The sequence below is a fragment of the Sitodiplosis mosellana genome, unplaced genomic scaffold, assembly GCF_009176505.1.
Source record: "Sitodiplosis mosellana isolate CC-2019 unplaced genomic scaffold, AAFC_SMos_1.0 Smas_scaffold_3, whole genome shotgun sequence".
NCBI lineage: Eukaryota > Metazoa > Arthropoda > Insecta > Diptera > Cecidomyiidae > Sitodiplosis > Sitodiplosis mosellana.
Window position 1 is genome coordinate 9,939,415 of NW_022595246.1, and position 18,606 is coordinate 9,958,020.

Here is an 18,606-nt window from a genome sequence, read left to right on the forward strand (position 1 = left end):
AGATGTCGATTTAAAATCAATAAAATAATCATGAATATGCTGCTCTAGTCGACGTTTCGATTTTCGAGCCACGGTAAAATTTCGGTGTTAATTTCACTCCGTGTGTATGAGAGTGTGTGTGCGGATGGAAACAAAGCGAACTAAATTAAATGCGATCTATTTAGGGATTTTGTCTTAACGGTCGTAATAGATAAAGTCAAGCGAACGGAGAGACATTTAATTTGATTACTCTCGATTGAATTTTGTATTCAGTCGATCATTCGCATTTGCGTTTCAACGTAAAATATGTGTGCTGCGATGACAATGGCGGTGGCGGTGGTGATGATGTGTTGTCGCCGTAGAATCTATTGTGTCTACTGTTTGGCGTTTGGTCGTAAAAAGTGCGTGCATTCATCGAATATCCATCGAGTGAAAGGAACCATTGAACCATTAAACCATCATTTTCACACATCAAATTAATTTATTTTTAATCATATAGACGTGCATGGTTGCGACTATGTAAGACCATTTACGGAGATAGTGTGTCTGTTGTACCCACCCTTTTCGGAATAAAATCGACCGAATGGTGTGTGTGTTTTTTTTCTCATCATCATCGTCGTTGTCTTTATCTGGCGCGCGCCATTGATGCGTTGGTGTGGTTTTTATTCCAAACACACAAATGCCATCGAAATGGAATTCAGTGTGTTTCTTCAATCAACACGGCAACAGCAGTCCGAATCACACATACACAAGATTTACTATCATTCGCTGCTTTTATCATCAAATCAGCTTCATTTTTATATCGGCTGCCGCGTTTTAATTTAATGTAATAATGACAATGAGCCAACAAAGGCAAACGACAGATTCCAATCTGTTGTTTATTTACATTTAAACCCGTTTTCTTGATGATTTGCACATACATAAGATCGGTTCTAATTGAAGCTCGAGTGAAACGAGACATCAAGAGCGAGTGAGAGAGAGAGAGAGAGAGAGAGAGAGAGAGAGAGAGAGAGAGACGAGAGGCAAACGATGAAATAACGAATCAACGAATGAGTGTGACGATTTATGCTTCATTTTCTTCGGGTTTCCATATGTATATTTTTTTATTCGTTCGTTCGTGCCGTTCTGTATCTTGTCGCTCTTTTTCAATGCGCGTCCGTTTTATATGCACATTTTGTTATCTTATGTGCTTTGATATCTCTCACACATACGGCATTTACGGTGTACTCGCTGAGTCTTGTTCTCGTTCTGGCATCTCCATTTGGCATTCATATATTCTGATACGATAAACCATAAACGTATTACATCACACACATATGCGAGGCCCCAAAACGAGCGAGCAAACCAAACCGAACGAGCGAGCGAGCGAGTGAGTGAACGAACGAATCAACAAAACCAGGCAATACCATTCATAGCAACGGATGAGTGGAGCGAATGAACGAACGTGGAGTAGCAAGCGAACGAAAAGAAGAAGAAGAAGAAGGGAAAAAAACAACACACATACGTACGACACATGAGCAAACTGAGAATATAAAAAAAGGAAAAGTAAAAAAATCTTTAAAATTGGCCACTCCTCCTTGTGTGAAATACTAAAAAAACTACCCCTTAAAAACTTTTTTTTATATAATATTATAAATGATTCACGAATCGTGTCGTGACTCTGGCTGTGCTTTGGCTCAGCATTGTGTCATGCACACGTACAAAGGATGCGTTGTAAAACTACAACAATATAACGCACGGGAACAAATATAAAGTGACAATATCACGAGCCAACAGCACCCCACCACACCATATTGAGCGCGTTTTCCATTGTACACACACTTCGCCTCCCTTACATATTTTCGAGTCAGTCCCTACCTCGATGTCGATGTGTGTGTGTATGTGTGAGTGTATATGACATACTCCGTCTCCGTGTTGTGCAAATGTGAACGAACAGCAGCAGCAGCGGCAGCAACGAAATGAAGCAAAAAAAGCGTTTGTTCGGAGCATGGAGTGGCAGAATGTGTTCGGTGTTTTCCGACTTTCGAGCCAGTGACGATAATAAAATACATAAACAAATGCGCTATGAAATAAAATGCAAAAAAGCGGCACCAACGGCATCGCTCGCTTGCTCCTTCACTCGTTCCGAATACACAAAAGGCGCTACAAAAATATAATCTCTCTGTATGTGCTTGGGAAGAATCACCCTTCACAAAAATCACCATATGTACCGTACATACTCGGCTCGCATACATAATGTTATAGGGAAAAGATGCAAAATTCGAGTGCCACCGCCGCCACCGCTGCTGCTGCGGCTGCTGCTGCTGCTGCTGCTGCTCTTTATCTCGTTTCGCTATACACAGAATCATTCGATGTGTGTATGTGTGTAGTACATGCTTCAACAAATACAAATGCAGCTCATCGATTCCACAGCGAATGCGACCGAGAAAAAGAGAGAAAAAGCACACAAATATGTATTTTTATGTGGTGTTGCCTTTGAATACGATTTAGTATCAAATCGAACGATTGCCGTTGCAGTTATACATCGCCATACATATCGAACGATCTCGATTCCTTTCTATTCCATCCCGATATTCCGAAAAAAAAGTAACCATCTGAATATACAGACACGTTGACACACAGCATAACAAAGAATCTTGTGCATACATAACACACAGCAGAAAACCCATTCAGGGGAGAGAATCTTCGACAAAGACGACGGGCCGACAAATCGTGTTTGTGTGACAGGGATGAAAACGTTTTTCACTTGATTGTTATGCTCACACAAAATATTTGAAACACTAAAATTCGTTCTTCGTTTTTTCTGTCTCTCCGTTGTTTGCTCGTTTTTTACTTATTCGCCGATTTTTTGTTTCTTCTTCCTCCCGTGTTCGGTTGTGTGTTCGGTTCTTCGAACTTTGTCTTCGCCTCCTTTTCGTCTTACGGTGTACGACTTTGTGTTAGTGTTTGTGCATATTCCTTTTGTGGACTATCGTCTTTTGAGCAATACAGAACATATTCTTTATCGCCTTTTTCGTCGTTCGTGTATTTTGTTGTTGTTGTTGTTGTTGTTATTTTCTTTCGTTCATCTTCTTCGAGTATGTGAGCGAAAGAGTGAGCGGCAACATACATACACTAGTTTTGCCTATTCAGATTTCTTCATCCGAGAGTTAAATGCCATCGACGACTTTTCAGTCTCTTCAGTTCGTACTCTGTTACAAATCCAATCGACTGTCATACGCAAATTTTCTTGCCAACTGAATGTACACGAAATTTAAATGCTCTTTGAATATTTTTTTAATAAAAAATTTAAATACGCAAAAATTTATCATCATTGAACTTGATCAACGATATTTCTATGGAATAAACTACAAATTTTTGGATTTTTTTTTTGGTGCTTTAAAAAAATTAAATTAAATTTTATCAACAAAAGAAAAAAAAAACAAAAAAATTGATCGGATTTTAAACGACGATTTTTGGACATGTAAAAAATTGTACAAAATCTGGATTTGTTTACAAAGTGAAATTTGAAAATTCGTAATCGTTCGCCAATACTCAACTGTCGAATGTTGTGTTTTTTGTTGACCAGATTATTGCTCAGGTGATAAAAACAAAAGAACACACAAATAATTGTGCGTAATCATGGTTTTGTCAAGCGTTGAGTGGAACAATCACATCAATTCGATTAAACGGGAAAATGAGGATAACAATAATTCGATTAAACGGGAAAAATATCGCGGACACTCACCAGACCGTGGCCATTCCAAGTGTATGTGTGCTTTCATTATTTATTGTTTCTTTTCTTATGTTGTCATTATTTTATTGTGCTGTTGTTTGTTTGTTTGTTGACATTGTCGATGTTGTAGTTCGAATGTAGTTAGAAATACAGGTGTGCCCACTTCTCGACGTCGATTCATCACATTGAAACGAGTGAGCGCGGGGAGAGGGAGTGCACAAACATAATCGCAGCGAAGTTTATTAATTTATATTTATTAAATGTAATCGAGTCATCGAATCGAAATCAATTTGATTGACTGCAAAATAATGTTGAATACCTTCAAAATGGCTAACTATGAATATTGTAAAAAGGTCGATGCCGACAGTATGTGTTGGTGGTTTTACATATTCATTTCAAATTACCGTGAATCGCATTTCATGATAAAAATTAATTTGATTCGTTTCGTTTCATATTCGGTGATTGCTATTCGAATTTTTCGTGTCCGTCAATATCGTTCATATTTGGTTGAAATATGCGTGATGGAAACTATTATTTCGTCAAAATTCATCGGTGTTTTTCGGCTGCCTCAATTTCGATTATATAAACAAAAGCAGCCCCAAAATGTGTACAACAACGAAAAAAAAATTGTATTATTTCTATGATCAAAAATTCCATTTTCATAAATATAAATAGGAAAGAGGAAAAAGTTGCGCACATATCACACACACACATCCACACAAACGCCGAAATATTCAAAAGGTCAGCCGATATGAATTTTTCACGAGTGGCTCATTTTTATTATTCCTATTACCAGCAATATTATATTTTCACTTGCTCTCTCTCTCTCTCTCTCTCTCTCTCTCGCCAAATTCGGAGCGGTGTTTCTTCGCCTGTATCTCGCATTCATCGATACATCGGGTGGCTTGAATTGGCCGTGTTTGTTGCACCCGGACACAGAAACTCGCACTATGCGTTCGTATATATGCTCGATGACTTTTCGACACTGTGCTGCTCTATCACTCACAAAAAAACCACAACTACCGTTCAACACCGTCCATCCAAGCTGCATTAGCAGCTATGGCATTTCTCTAATAATTTATTATTCATTGCAATTTGCTTTGATGTTCGGCAATAAACATTTTTATTGAATAATGAATACGTATTTTCGTACATTACGTGACTTTCTGTGGTGGTGAGAGTGGCCAAACTGCCCGGCTCAGATAGAGCACATATCGCTTTTTTTTCTATTTTACATGCGAGACAAGTAGACATGCATTCGATTTCGGTGTCTGTGGGAATCGACTGTAAACAATATCACACACACGTTTTTCGCTGCACTCTCTGTGTGCCTGTGCACACGTTGAAAAATGCACATGTTTTTCTTTCTTAGACTTTTAAAATGAAACACTAAGAAAAGTCACTTGAAATTTTCGCGCCAATTTCAATTTTGCAATCACAGTAGTCGGCGCTTGCACAAAACTGACCTTTGATGTTGTCGCACATTTATTCGTCGCGAATGTCGTGTGAAAATTTAAGGAAAAACCGAATATGATTTAGCAGAAAAGTTAATTACAAATTCATATTCGACAATTATACTTTAATCGAATTGAGCATTTAAGGTTCGGTTTCTAATAGCAAACAATTTCAAGTAATGCGCTGTTTTTGTTGTTGCTGTTTCATTTGTGCGAGTGCAATGCGCCAAATTATGCGGCTACTAACAAGGCAAACACTAATTATTTCAAATGAATAATATAAATTAGTAAATAAATTAATAGCAAAACAATGAATAAACATAATCGAAAGGGAAAAAAATATTGTACGCAACACGTATCGTGCCAATGCCTACTGAGTTTTAAAACTATGTCAGAACAATTATCATAACATGTGCAGTGATCTGTTTAAAATGTGTACGATGAATGCGAGTGATGTTAGGTTTCTGTGTCGCCATTGCAATTCCGAAGCCGTGCCGATTACTCAGTCGAAAATCGAATTCAGGCAATTAGTTTGAGGTTCACATAAGGAAAACCCAATTTTCATCGACAACTGCACAATTTTTTCTTCATCATCTTCTTTGCGATTTGTTCATCTTTTTAAGGTTTCTTCTTCTTTTATAATTCGTAATTTTTATCGTTTTCCTTTGGAACATCTACATGTTGACACAGTAAAATGCAGTGCGTAAATTCTGCCGACAAAATTGTGCATTCGAAAGAGACAATGGAAAGAGCACCGATGAAAATGCATCTGACATTAGGACGATTTTAAGCTGAAGTCACCTACAACATTGCGAGAGCAATTTATAGTTTTTTTTTGCCTTGTCTAGCACAGATCAATAGTGATTGTACAAATTCTACCTGTGAATATCGAATTCCATCAGTTTGAAGTCTTATTCTTCTTCTTCTTATGATTTCTCTTTTGTCTTTTCGAACCCCGCAAATACACATGCATTCCGAATATATGCACTCGGCAACACAAATCTAGGTTATACACCGAAGAACGAAAATTGCACACATAGAGCATCCCATGGTCTATTTCACTGCTTCTTCGTTTGTTTCGGGCTTTGCTTTTGTTTTGATTTATATTTACATCTTCCTTTTTCGGTTTATTTAGATTCTCAAAAATCGCTCTCGAGATATGCTCTCACTCTCTCCCTTTTCTCGATTGTTCCCAATCTTCATTTTTGCTTCCTTTTTCGCTTTCGATCTCGATCTTAAGGTTCGCCTTCTTAATGCATCATGTATATGCACCGTCTAAAATAACATATGCACCTTGAACAATTTTTACTACGCTTAATAATAATTCATTTTCGGTTTTTAATAATACACTACCGATTCAGTGGAATGAAAAAAGGAAAACACACACACACACACACACCTAGATGAAGATTGTTCAATAAGTCAGAAAAAAAAACAAACAACCAAGAAAATTCAGAGAAGAAAAAATAACAAAAATCCGTAAACTTCAGCAGATTCGTTTTTTCTTCTTTCTCACTCTCTCTCTCTCTCTCTCTCTCTCTCTCTCTCTCTCTCTCTCTCTCTCTCTCTTCCTCTGTCGAGATAATGCGTTTTACGAGGCGAAAAAAAAGAAGGAACTGTGAAATGAAAAGTAGGCAATATGCCTGATGCATGTGTGTTCGTATGCAACTTTAGTTAATTTTCGCTTGTTGGTTGTTGTTATTTTAGATTTCGTTTTCTAAGTCGTTTCCTACTATTTGATTATCGAGAACACTGTTCAATCTCTCTCTCTCTCTCTCGCCTTATTTTTTGTCGGTTCGTTGTCGACCAAGAAAGAAAAAATCATATATATTGTGCATTTTTTTCGGCCTCCTTTTTTGAATGCATTTCGGCTTTTGTGTAACGCAGGTAGAAAATTTGAATATTCCATGCACAAAATGCAAAATCGAACAACCCAAAAAAGATATGGGCTTGTTTGCCTTCGACCCAGAGAAAAAAAAAATTAAAGAAGAAGGAGAAAAAATCGAAAGTTTGAAAAAAATGAATTTTGCCTATGGATCGAATCGAGATATCGACCTATTGTTTGACTACCAATGGTTTTTTTTCTCTCTTCTTTCCTATTTTTTCGAGATAAAAAAAAACAACCATATTTCAAGAAATACACGCTCGACAGACGCCAGACATAGCTTCTTCAGACTGTTTTTTGATTCAACATCGAAAATTGCAAGATGATCCAAATGAATGAGAACATTCTTGATTTTCTCTTTTTTCCGAGAACATTTGTCGGCTTTCGGCATATTGAATAATTTAATATTTGACTGGCAACCAATATGAATTTGATATTTTCGACAAATTCATGGGTGAAATTCAATTTTTAATACAAAAGAAATGGATAAATTCGTTCAAAATGAACTGAAAATGTTAAATATTCAAAAGGTAATAAAAATAAGCCGTTCCTAATCATTTTAAGCCCTTGCAAATCATATCAAAGTTTTGAGAAATAGAATACAAAACAAAGTCCACAGTTTTTTTTTCAAGATGTTAATCAAAAAAACTCATTGCAAAGCGGAAAATATGTTCAACTCATTGCAATTCTTTACTAAAACGCATTCAAAAATATATTTTTTTTTCCACCATTTTAAGCACTTTCTTTCGATTGTAATCAGATGATGGAGTGAAACAAAAAGAATGGTCTGCACTGCATTCGTTCATATCTCACTGAATTGATCAGCTTTTTTTATGCGAGGCAATGTGTTAGCTAAATGTGTATGTTGGTTGGTAAATGCGACTTCGTTTATTACAATTTGCAAATGCACAATGAAAATGTATGGATGTCATTATATCGAAGAGCCACCATTTCGAATGGTCAAAGTCGGGTTTCATCGTCTGCATGCTCCGAAAACGACAGCTAATAAATACGGTTGTAATGCATCAAAATAATAAATAAGAAATGAATGGCAACGAAAGTGACCAAATGTTTTTTGTTGAGTATGTTTGCATACAGTGGACGACTGAAAACAAAAATATTCGTGGAAAGCCAAAAACATCGAGAGCAAGAGAAAGATATCGAATGGATGAAAGTTGTTAAAGATGATGTACACTTGCATATACATATATATTTGTGTGTGCAGATGTGTTTGAAAAGTTGTAGTTTAGCACACAGAGAAAAAGAAAGAGACACTCACATAATTCAGTCGATTCTCATGAGAGTCATAAAAATAAAGACGACCACAGGAAACGAAGCAGCTAGAAGCTGAAAAAAAAGATACGTTCATTCCAATATTACCGCACAGTCGAGTACTGGACGATGGGTTTTTACTCGGAAAAACCAAGTCCGGGTATCGAAATAGAATTAGAGATAGGCCACTGGTGTTAATATCAATGCGATGCTATAACATACCTAATGCATATTCATGTCTCATAAGAAATGTTCTGCATATTCCAAAGTTGGTTCTCTTACATTTCGCACCATGTACGGGGATAGAACGAGGGGAACACAATCACCATATACTTAATGCCGAGTCCATTTCGAACAAATAATCGTCTGGAGAAAAAAAAAAATTTCCATTCCCTATTTCGTATGCAATGTTGCAAACTGCATTTGTGCTCGTTTCAAGCAGCGTCTCAAGAACATTTCTATGCCAGTCAAGAACGCATTCTTCGCCTTTATTAAATCAAATTATGCACCACAATCATTATATTCCAAATGGAAAAATTGAATTTACAATTTTTCACTGACCTTTTCATTTCATTTTTTTTCTTTCTCATTCGTTCATTCGTTCGTATCGACCATTTTAGGAAACTTGATAGATAGTTACTGTTTTTTTTTCCTTTGAAATAGAGGAAATTGTTGTGGCTGTAATTACATTGTAATTGCATTATCAAACTAATATAATGAACCCATTATAAACACTTTAGAAAACTGTTCTCACATTTACTCTTAATTTTTTTCTCTCTTTTCTCTACAGATTTGAATCGATTATCCAAATCCCCATCTCCGGTACCTTCACACGGTAAGTGTTGTAATTTATTGATAAAATCCAATCTAAATGCGGTTAACATTTTAAGTCAAGGGGTCTTGTGACTCCGTTTCGAATCCAATCGCCTCTCATCATCATCATAGTCATAGACACATAATTCATCTTAATTTCATTTGGCCTGTCTAATGTCTTCATAAAACGAAAACTGATGTTCCTCCCATTCCGGCTTTCAATGTCGAACTCGAGAGAGAAGGAGAGAGAGAGAGAGAGAGAATGCATCGCGCCAATCCACTGCTAATAAAATAATATCACACGTCATCGATCAGTCTGCGTCGTTCTTCATTTTTATTGAGTAGCTCTCTCTCTCTCTCTCTCTCTCTCATCCGCTGGTTTCCTTCTGCTTGTTTTTCTTATGCTTGAGATGACAAAAGTCGAGACCGAGAAAAGGGAAAACAAATAAACGGAATAAAAAAGGATTTTTCATGCACGCGTTCTCTATTTGATCGTACAAAATTTGCACAACAATAACACACACGCATAAATATTTGGTTCATGTTTGTTTGTCTGCCGAACAAAAAAAAAACCCTTCCTGGTTGTTCCTTTTTTTCACTTCATCAAAAACACAAAATCGTTTGTTGAACATGAAGGAAAAAAATACGCTTTTCGAGTAGAAAAAAAGAAGAAGAGGCATAGTTACGCGTGTTTGTGATGGTATGTTGTTGATTCCGTTTCCTCTTCATCGTCTTGAGTTGTTGTGCATGCGGTTGTTGAAATCGATGAAGCGAAAGGAAAGAGGAGAGAAGTGAAGAAACAGCCGTTTCATTACAATTTGTAGGCCAAATGGATATTACAAAAGACACAAGTCAAACACACTTCCTCGTTACCTAATCTCTTTTTATACATCAGCCAAAACGAGAGAATGTCATTGGGACAGCTTGTGCGTGAGTTTGATTCTATTTTGCCATGAGCCAATTTCCGATGCAGGTTATTGGGTTCTTCTTAAGTCAAGAAATTAAGCAGTTGATTCGCTCGTGCGCCACCAAATTTCGTGACTAAAAGGGTACAAATGCAGTAGAAAAAATAGTGTGGGGTGGTTCAATCTGTTTTATTTTCTTTTTATTCGTCTTTCATTTTTTCGATCATTCACATCCCTATGACAATTCACACTCAAATTGCCTTTTGATTATTATTCAGAAGCGACGATTTATGATGGGAGTCGAGTTGTTTTTTTGTTCTGTCGAATCCATAATTTGCACGTGCCCAATCATTAATCGTAGACTACCGTTAAAAATGCTATTTCAAGCCAATCGATCAGTCTCCGTTTGCCTCAGCAAATAAGAGTTTTGCGTTGTACGCGTGGTGATATTCCACCGAACGAATCCGATAAAGCGACGAATTGAATTTGATTAGCGCACATTTTTCGTTCTTCGTCACGGCCATTTAATAAACAATAATAATATATGTGTGATGAACGCTCCCTCGGTGAATTTATATGTACAGAGTATTAGCGGCGATATCAATCAATCATAAGGCAAATTCATCAACTGTCATAAAGAATGTGATGTTTATTTGTGTACAAGACAGATAAATTGATCCGTCTGTTTTGCAATAAGCAATTACATAAATTTCTTACCTCGAACCACCATCATCACCAACCCTCAAGTGAAATGTTGTTTTGAATTTCTCACTTTTTTATGATTCTTGTGAAATGTGTTGGAAACATATGAACAACAAAAGTTGCATAAGTTTTTTTTTTGCATGGAGAAATAACGGCGATTTTACAACCGGAGCAAATTACTGCCTGTCGAAAGTACACTCGTAAGTACGTATTTGTGGCTTTTCGAGAGAAAAAACAAAAGAAAAGACAACAATCTAAAAACTGGAATTTTTTTCAACAATTGATATGCAAAACAAGGAAGAAGTGCATCTAACCTTGAACACCAAAGCCATAAAACTGTTGACGAAATGGCACAAAAAGAACTCTGCGTCGAAATAAGTGTTTGAAGTATATATAACAAAACAAAAGTAGATAAAAATGTATGTCCAAGCATCCCAACCGAAGCAGGTAACCGAAAAAAAAACCTCAATCGCACGCACATTTCGATTTGTCGTCAGAACGAATATGGTATGCAAAGCAAATCGTCAAACAAACACAAATATCCACTTTGCAGCCGGCTAAGCAAATGAAGCAAAGGAAACAGAGAAAAAAGACGAAAAAATAACATAGAATTTACATAAAAAGGACAAACTGAATTGCACACATACGAATTTTAGAGGAAACATATGCCTTTTCTTCTTCGGACTATTTGCATGCAAACACACATATACACGCACATTTTTTGTTATTTCTTCTCCATTGTCCATTGAAGCATGAAATTTCTATTTTGAATATGTATGACGATGGATAATAATGTGGTGCTCTCGGGGGCAGCATGCAGCTAAAAAAAAAGAAGAAGAAATAGTCTTAAGAGCATTTGCACAAACACACATTTGAATCCATCAAATGCCGAAACCATTTTAATACGTACGGTGCGGTGCATTATCCCTACAAATACGCATTATTTCGTCCACTCTCTCTTTGCATTTGGTTGCTATGTGCATATTTGCTGCATCCTGCTTGCTGTTTGCAACGATTTTCCTATTGTTTTGCGATACATGTCGCTCTTTGAGTTTTTCGAAAGAGAGAAAAAGTGCCCATTGTCCAAGGGATGATTAATTTTTCGGTTATTTAAAGAAGAAAAAATATGTACTTGCACTTATGAGCTGCAAAATGCATTCAAATGAAATGGCATTGGCAATACATGCGTCTAGTGCAGCTGCCTATGGTCAACATCTAATACAATGTATTTTTATGTGCATTTGGAAAGACAAATAGCTTTGCGCAAAACGGAAAAAATTCTCCTCTAAATCAATGCAGAGCAACTGAAACCTGCTCCTTTTCTTCTTTATGACCCGACAAACGGACGGCAGTGATGCATTTTGACCAGGTACAAAGTGAAAAAAAAACACATGGTCATTTGATTGTAATCGAACGATGTGAATATTAGAAAATGCAACTGTCATTCGATGGTTGTTAGACCGGATTAATCTCTTTTTCTTTCCATCAAACCGCAAATGTTTGTAGAAATGGAAAGAAATTGTTGTAAAATTCAAAAATCTACCTCGATCCCTGAACAATCAGAATCAGTGTCGATTTTCAATCATAACCAAAAAATGTGGGAGTATTAATGCGATCTTTGAATAAGGGAGAATTTTCCATATCTTCCATGCCGATCGCATAACATAAATACCTGCGTGAATATTCATTGAATACTTGTGAACTGAATAATCACCTTTCAACTTGTCTCTTGTTGTTGTTGTTTTTTTTTTAAATTCACACGTCATTTTCAATTCAAATGCTGGATTCCCCTTGTGCATTGCACAAAATACGCACATGAAACCGCATCACATTACCATTGAAAAACGGTCACAATATGCATACAAAACAGTAACAACGGCAACAAAGTGTGACGTATTTAGATCGACACACCTAAATTCAATGGTAAATTTACATTCAAAATGCTTTTGATATTGTAATAAGTGTGTGCGTATGTGCATATATTTTTGTATGGCATAGGGTATGGGATGAGTGACAAAAAAGAGCACATCATCGACACCCTTCTGCATAATAAGGTCGCTCATTCACTGCGGTAATGTATGTTCGTATGGGTATGTCGAGCCTTTTTTTTTCTTCGTCGAACCATTTCCCTTGGTTGATGTTGTGCTACAGGTGGAAGTGTATACCATAAAATAGAGCCCAATGAAGGTGACTGAAAGCCACTTTAGGTCAATTTTATTTAAATTTATATTGCATTTACGTCGCTTTTTAAGTGGAAAATCGCTATAAATTTGTACAAAACGTTCGACTGAACAGAGGGGAACTTTTTTTTTCAAAGCACAAATACTTAGCATTTTTTTTCGTTGTTGGAATTGATTATGAATGTTGATTTCAAGTGACTCTTTGAAGGATAAGTGCGTTTTTTTTACATTTACTCGCAACAAATTGAAAAATGATTGGAAAAGGGTTAGAGGAGAGAAGAAAAAATGGAGTTTTCAATGGGTCACAAAGTACGGATTAGTCAAAACCAATTTGGTATTTGTCACAAAAATATGCCAATGGCTTGGTAAATACGAACGCCAGCATATTTGTTCGGCCATTGAATCGTTGAGTGTGTTGGTCGAATGAACATTTCATTTATCGGGCCTATCGCCTTTGTACAAATATCCTTTCGTCATTCATGTCCATATTGTGCACATATTTATCGTGTGTGCATCGCAAACAAATCACGAAACCACACATTTACTCACACTCACACACATCATAAACTCCATATGGCCGCAACCATGTGCCAAACGGGGTGAATTTCTCATCGTCACCCGTTCACACAAAAACGAATTTTCGATTCAATTTAATGGAAAATAGATTGTGAATAAAAACGCCTTTATATATGCGGTGTGTGCAAACCAATCAAGTGAAAATCCAACCAAAATTACAAAACCAAAATAATAATAAAATTATACTCACGAAATACCATTATTATTCACACAGTGAAGAAGCACTGGCGACATTTTTTTCTTTCTGGTATAATAAACATAAACAGATTCGATGTGATCTTGTGACGTTCGGTCATAGTCGAACGGAATCTATCAAATTCAGAAGGGAAAAAAATTGACCACTCAGTGTTCAGTGCTGCAGACAACATGATAAGCCAAAACTCATTCAGTCGGAAGATTGAATATATCGGCTGCAGGCAATGACAGTATTGTTGTCGAAACACATTTGCTATATCATCCTCCAGCAGATAAAGTCACAAACAGAATGGCAAAATGTAAATGGCGTCTCTTTTTATGTGTGCACACAGTTTGTATTATGCACAGGAAAAAATTGAAGTTAAATTAATTTTGATTCTTTTTGTGGTCAGTTTACAACAATGAATTGGTGAATTTTTTTTACTATAGTTTGCCATTTAGATTAGGGTTTGTGGTGATCTCTTGAAAATTTGAAGAACGTTTTTTCAAAGTTGAATAAAAAATTTCAAACCAGAAAAGAAAAAATTGAATCAAAAATTGTTTTTTTTTTTCTAAAATCAAAAACTCCTAAAAATCCACATGCGTCAAAGACGAACGGACAAATTCCGATCAATTCTTCAAATTCATGCTTCAGTTCGATTTTCTACGAACTTGTAAAAAACTCATTTCTACTCCGGACATTGTTACTCGATGGCTTTTGTTCTTCAATGCACTTTAGTTCATTATGCTTGACATTGTGTCTGCATGGTTTTGAGCTTCTGTTTGCATCGTCTGCGATGCGCTACACACTGCTCTCGGCGCATCATTAATGTTCTCACGTTTTCATTCATTGTTTTGCGAGTGCATCGGCAAACATCAAAATCGGAGCACCATTCAAATCACTTAATCAAAAGCCGAAGAATTTATTGGCAATGATTTGCATAAAGTCGATATCAAATCAGTGTTCAGGGCTCACTCCGTCCGCTCGTCATCCATGCGAAACGAGGAAATATCGAACATACCAACTACACAGGAGAAAAGTAGCCCGTTTTCAGAGCATACGAAAGCTTTGAATTTTATATTCCGAACCGTATTGTGCAACTTCATCGAAGGATGAAAATGACGGAAAAGGGCAAACGGAATGAAATTTACATTTTTACGTAAATCAAACATTTGTGACCGCAGTGTATGTGTGTGTATATAAGGAATGCATACGAATAGAGTGTGTGCGATGCTTTCAACATGCAAAACCATTTCGACCGGACAGAAGAGGAGGAAAAAAAAATATGAATAATTGAAGCACGTATTGAATTATTGGCAGGAGTACAAAAACAAACGGAAAATCAGTGGAATTTTTATATGAATGTTCACAACACACGCAGATGATGACCATTTTCAAGCCGGCACGAACAAGAGCGAAAAGAAAAAAATTATCGGCCGCAATGAACCCCATACATACGTGTATCATTCTCGCCTGGACACAAAACTCACAATCGGAAATCATTTATTTTACATACTCGACAGATTTTTCAATGGCAAACATATGAAATCTCCGTATTGCATACCATATAAATATGTGATATTTGGTTCGAAACTTCAATCTAGCCACTCGATATGGCATCACCATCATCATCGGTGTGCCTATTTAAATAAATATTATGCATGAGAGAGAAACCTCATTCGATATTCAACTCTTCACAAATCGACAATCGCATTCATTTTTCTGCTCGAATCGGTCGTCGTCATATTGGAAGAGCAGAGCCATGGATCAAATGTTATGCAGCTCACAAATGCACATTGTGAATATAAATTTTCCATCAAATTCAAATATGATGATTTTTTTTCATCCATCGTCTTACACATCTTAAGCCACTTCCATTTTGCGGTTGACTAAAGAGCGTCTCTTTATTTTCTGACCCTTTTGCTTATAGAGCAGTTCATTTGTTTGTCGGGATATTTGTTTTTAACTCTGTGATTTTTTTTTTCTTCGCTTCCTTTTCAGATGATGTGGACAGTAATGATTCATGTTGCCCGCGTGGTAAATCGCAATCACCCGAGCCTTGTCATCTAGACGAGCGACCCACAAATCTTCACTTGGTAAGTTTGACCTTTTTCTTGATGAGTTGCTGTACACAAATTGCTTTTTATTCACATTTGGTGTCAATTTTTAGTCACAAAATTTAATTTGTTTATTTAACGAAGTTGTTCAATTTGATCAAAACATTGTCATTGCGTTTAATTTAAAATGTGAAAATACATGGTCCATAACCGTCATAAAAATGAGTGTGTCATTGATTGAAAAGCATATGGTCGTTTAATTTGTTCGATACAATCCCGCATCGACCGAATTCGGTGTCAAGAATAAATCAGTTAACTTTTTTGGTTTCCATAACCTATTTAACGAACATTTCAATGAATAGAAAAAATTGATCAAATCCCCATTAGAAAATGCTGGAATAAAAAAAACGAAAAAAAATGTGTCAGCCATTTGTGTTGAAAAAAAAAACACCAGCGAAGAAATTAAATTTTAAAATTGCGTCGAAGCAAAAACTGAAAGCGAAAATGAATGAAATCGTGCAAAATCTCAGCAACGGGTGGTAGCCATTTACCAGTGACTTGCACCCAAAAATGAGAGCGAACACAATGGAAATGCGATAGAAAGCGAACGAGCGAGTCACAACATGCGTCGAGGGAGATTAAGAGAAAAATCGAATTCATTGGCGTTGCATACAGCAAATCAATGCATCGATCTCGCCATGTGTGTGCGCCAGAGTAAATACAGAAAAAAATACGCAACATGTCTCGTCAAACAAACAGTTATATTGCGACTGCATCGATCCCATTTCAATGCGACTACTTCGTTTGTGAATGCATTAAACTGCATTTCGATTACGTCACGATAAACGTTGTCGTTTGTGACTTTTTTTGAGTTGGTTTTTAAAGTCGATACATTGGATTTTTAACTTTTTTTTTTTCCTCGTCGTTGATTTGTGCGCACACATAATAAGCATCAATATATGCTGCACCAATGTACACGGTCTGTTTACCATGCATATTGAACAATTCCCACATAAAGCGAACTTTTCATATGGCAAACGGGGAGTTTGTCTAACGAATTCAATGCATCATCGATGTCGGGCATCGCTGCACGTACAGCATTTGCTTATGTAAAATAAGGGTTAATGCGGTAGTAACGCATGAACGATATTCCTCCGATACTCAACAATGTGTACAGTAAAGTTGTTGAAGGGTTGGCCTTAACTCGCTTTTGATGCAGTGCCAGTACATAAAAACCCCGAACCGATGAAAACTACCGATTAATTTATGCGACCTTCTCAACGTCACCAACACACACACACACTCATGCACTGCATTTTTGAATCAAGAAGGGGGAAAACCTCTAAATGATTTTTATTATCGCATTTTTCTATTTTAAATAAAACGTTCAAGGATGAATAAAATGCCGGAGGCGCGTGTCACTTATTAGTTAAATAAATAAAACGCACATAAATTCATCTTAAATAATATGAAACACCAATCGAACGAACAAATGACGGTCGAATGAAATGAAAATGGAATTTGAGACAATTTGTATGCGATTCGAAAGCGTATAATTCATAATTCGAAGCGGATATTTAACTTATCTCATAATTCTAATGGGTTGAATCCCAAATTTATGATTTAAATTAGTTTAGCAGAACAAAAAAGAAATATGGCGAATTTTGTGGAAATCGCCATTGTGGAAAGTCCCTTTCTTTACATTTTTTTCCATTGAAATAAGCCTAAAATTCAAGCCATTTTTATTGACGCATTTTCTTTTGTTCTGATTTGAAGGTTACCGACCAGTCGAGAAATACACCATCACCACCAAATCCAACGACAAACATGGCATCTGCTTTAGCCGCACTGCAAAGCCAATTACAGTTGGGACCGCTATTGATGCCAAATCACCTAGGCCTTGGCAATTTGGCCGGCATGTCACCGCAAGAGCTGACTGCACTCACACAAGCATTCCAACAAGTCCAACAAGCTTCATTGCAGCAACAACTACAAAACTATATGGAACTGTTGCACAGCAGTGCCAATACGTTGGGCCCACAGAAAAACGCAAGCGCCGCAAATGCACAAATCCAAGCGACCGCACAATTTTTCCAGGTTTGTACACAGAGAATATGGTTTTATTCGAATGGAGTTTGCTTTGGAAAAAGAACAGTTGTTCGAATAGAATTTTTCTTAATAAGCACTAAGTTTCAAATTTTGGAATTTAAATCGCGTTGAAACCAATTTTAACGTTAACATCACTAAACTTTTGAAATTTCATAGTTTAATTTGAAATTGGCTTTTAATAATTTTCCTTCTACTTGTAGGTGGCCCAGGCAGCACAGCAATTGCAAGCATTGCAAAAGCAACAGCAAATTAAAAACCAAGCATCGGCCACAATGTCAAATTCACCGGTTCACAGCCCATCAGGCAGTCCAGGCCTTCCGACACCCACATCAATTCTAGTGGGAAACAATCAAACGACACCACCAAATGTTAATGTAAATCTAAATGTTGGCGGAATTCTAACACCGTCGACACCTGGCTCCGGAACGCACACACCGCAAATGCAAAAACATTCGGCTATGCCACGCGCTTTGGAACCATCACCAGAGGAACCAGCCGATTTAGAAGAATTAGAACAATTTGCAAAAACATTCAAACAACGTCGAATCAAATTGGGCTTCACACAGGGTGATGTCGGTTTGGCCATGGGTAAACTCTATGGCAATGACTTTTCACAAACGACCATATCAAGGTTTGAAGCTCTCAATCTTAGCTTTAAAAACATGTGCAAACTGAAGCCACTGCTTCAAAAATGGCTTGAAGACGCCGATAATAGCATTTCCAATCCGGGCGGGTAAGTAGAACAATTCGATTTTTTGCCATTTTTTTTCTTTTCTTCTTCTCT

General features: G+C 36.8%; 1 protein-coding gene across 3 annotated transcripts in view; it reads left to right on the forward strand.

The window, feature by feature from the left end:
* Positions 1-18,606, forward strand: part of LOC129566467 (protein nubbin-like) — a 65,364-nt gene that overhangs the window by 43,003 nt on the left and 3,755 nt on the right. For all 3 annotated transcript variants that reach the window (XM_055442423.1, XM_055442425.1, XM_055442424.1), the window contains 4 exons: positions 9,096-9,140; positions 15,658-15,752; positions 17,490-17,810; positions 18,023-18,555. In XM_055442423.1, the coding sequence (XP_055298398.1) occupies positions 9,096-9,140; positions 15,658-15,752; positions 17,490-17,810; positions 18,023-18,555 (994 nt within the window). The remainder of the gene's footprint in view (positions 1-9,095; positions 9,141-15,657; positions 15,753-17,489; positions 17,811-18,022; positions 18,556-18,606) is intronic.